The following is a 1,445-nucleotide window of genomic DNA, read 5'->3' on the forward strand; positions in this document are numbered from 1 at the left end:
AAAAAAAAAATTCCAACAATATAGCGTAACCAATAAAAACTTATGTGCAGGGGAAGAAAATACAGTGGCCACTCCTCTATTACTGAAATAAACGACACAAACCTGTATTCCACTGGCGAGTAGGTATAATAATAGTATTTATAAAGTGTTCACTGTGTCCCAGGCAATGTTCTAAGAACAGTCATTACCTCATTTAATCTTTGACTAAACACTCCCAAGAAGTTGGTGCTATTTAATTCATATTTTATGATCACAAAACTGAAGCACGAAAAGATTACCCAACTTGTCCAACTAGCAAGGTATAGAGACAGGCCTCAAACCTAGGTAGTCTGGCTCCAGAGTCCTTATCCTTAACTATTCACTATATAAACCTTTGCTATTACAAGGATGCCTATAACAAAGGCTAACATAAAAAGACGTACGAACCTGGTCTTCAAACTGATGTTCATTTACCAGGATTGTCAACTTAATGTGAGGATTTGGGGCAAAGTAAAAAAAAAAACACACAACACAGACTTTGCTCTTGTGGATGTTTCAGATTCTAAACCTCACCCACAACCTCTTTTTGGAATGAAGCCCAATAAGCAATAACGTATACTGAACATGCTTTATAAACTCTCAAGGATGATACACATTTGAGATACAAAAAAATCAAATTGACTACAGAAATCTTACCCTCTTACTTCTGGACAGTCTTAATCTTGTAATGGTGCCAAACTGGGAGAAATATGCTTGGATCTGAGTTTCATCAAGTGTGCTAGGTAGGTGGCCCACATAGATTACTCCACGCTTAAGCTTCTCTTGCTTTTGTTGCTGAAGACATAAAAACCAGGTAAGTTAGAGATTTCTAAACTAAGAAAATCAGACTGCAACAGGATTTGCAAACCCTAGATCAAAAAACTTACTCTGTATTTCTACTTATCACCGCAGTAATTAAAGAATTACCGGTTGTTTCCCCCCAAGGACAACTGTCAACTGCCTTCTCAGCCTCATATTCCAGCACTCAGCACAGTCTAGGAGCTCAGTAACTACATGCTCAATCAATGGATAAGCAAGTAAATTTTCGAAGATGCCACATTCCTCAGCCCAGGGAACTCCACATAAATGCACCCTTCAATTTTGTGTGAAGATCACTGTTCACTAGCACCTAATCAAACGCTTATCTATAAGCTTGTTAACCTTCACAGTGATAACTAACCTTTCAGCGTCTCAATTATCGTATCCTTGCTTTTCGTAACAAAAACTTTTATAGTTTCCCAGTGTATTTCATGCTAAAAAACCAAAGAAAATGTGAACTTGATATCATGGGCCCTATTCAGCAAATAGAACTTGACAAATGCTGTCTTTACTCTGAAATTACCGACCAGGCCTACGAACCTCCCAAAAGGCGTGTAAATCTGGGTCTCCCATTTTCGGAGACCAAGAAGAAGCGTGACAGCTCTAAT

At 38.3% G+C, this 1,445-nt stretch overlaps 1 protein-coding gene across 1 annotated transcript in view; it reads right to left on the reverse strand.

The window, feature by feature from the left end:
- The window catches only part of NIFK (nucleolar protein interacting with the FHA domain of MKI67), a 21,264-nt gene that overhangs the window by 10,310 nt on the left and 9,509 nt on the right, over positions 1-1,445 (reverse strand). Inside the window, exon 4 of the mRNA XM_023514809.1 lies at positions 676-813. Within this exon, the coding sequence (XP_023370577.1) occupies positions 676-813 (138 nt within the window). The remainder of the gene's footprint in view (positions 1-675; positions 814-1,445) is intronic.

The sequence above is a fragment of the Otolemur garnettii genome, unplaced genomic scaffold (assembly GCF_000181295.1).
Source record: "Otolemur garnettii isolate 467f Iridium unplaced genomic scaffold, OtoGar3 scaffold00059, whole genome shotgun sequence".
In the NCBI taxonomy this organism is placed as follows: domain Eukaryota; kingdom Metazoa; phylum Chordata; class Mammalia; order Primates; family Galagidae; genus Otolemur; species Otolemur garnettii.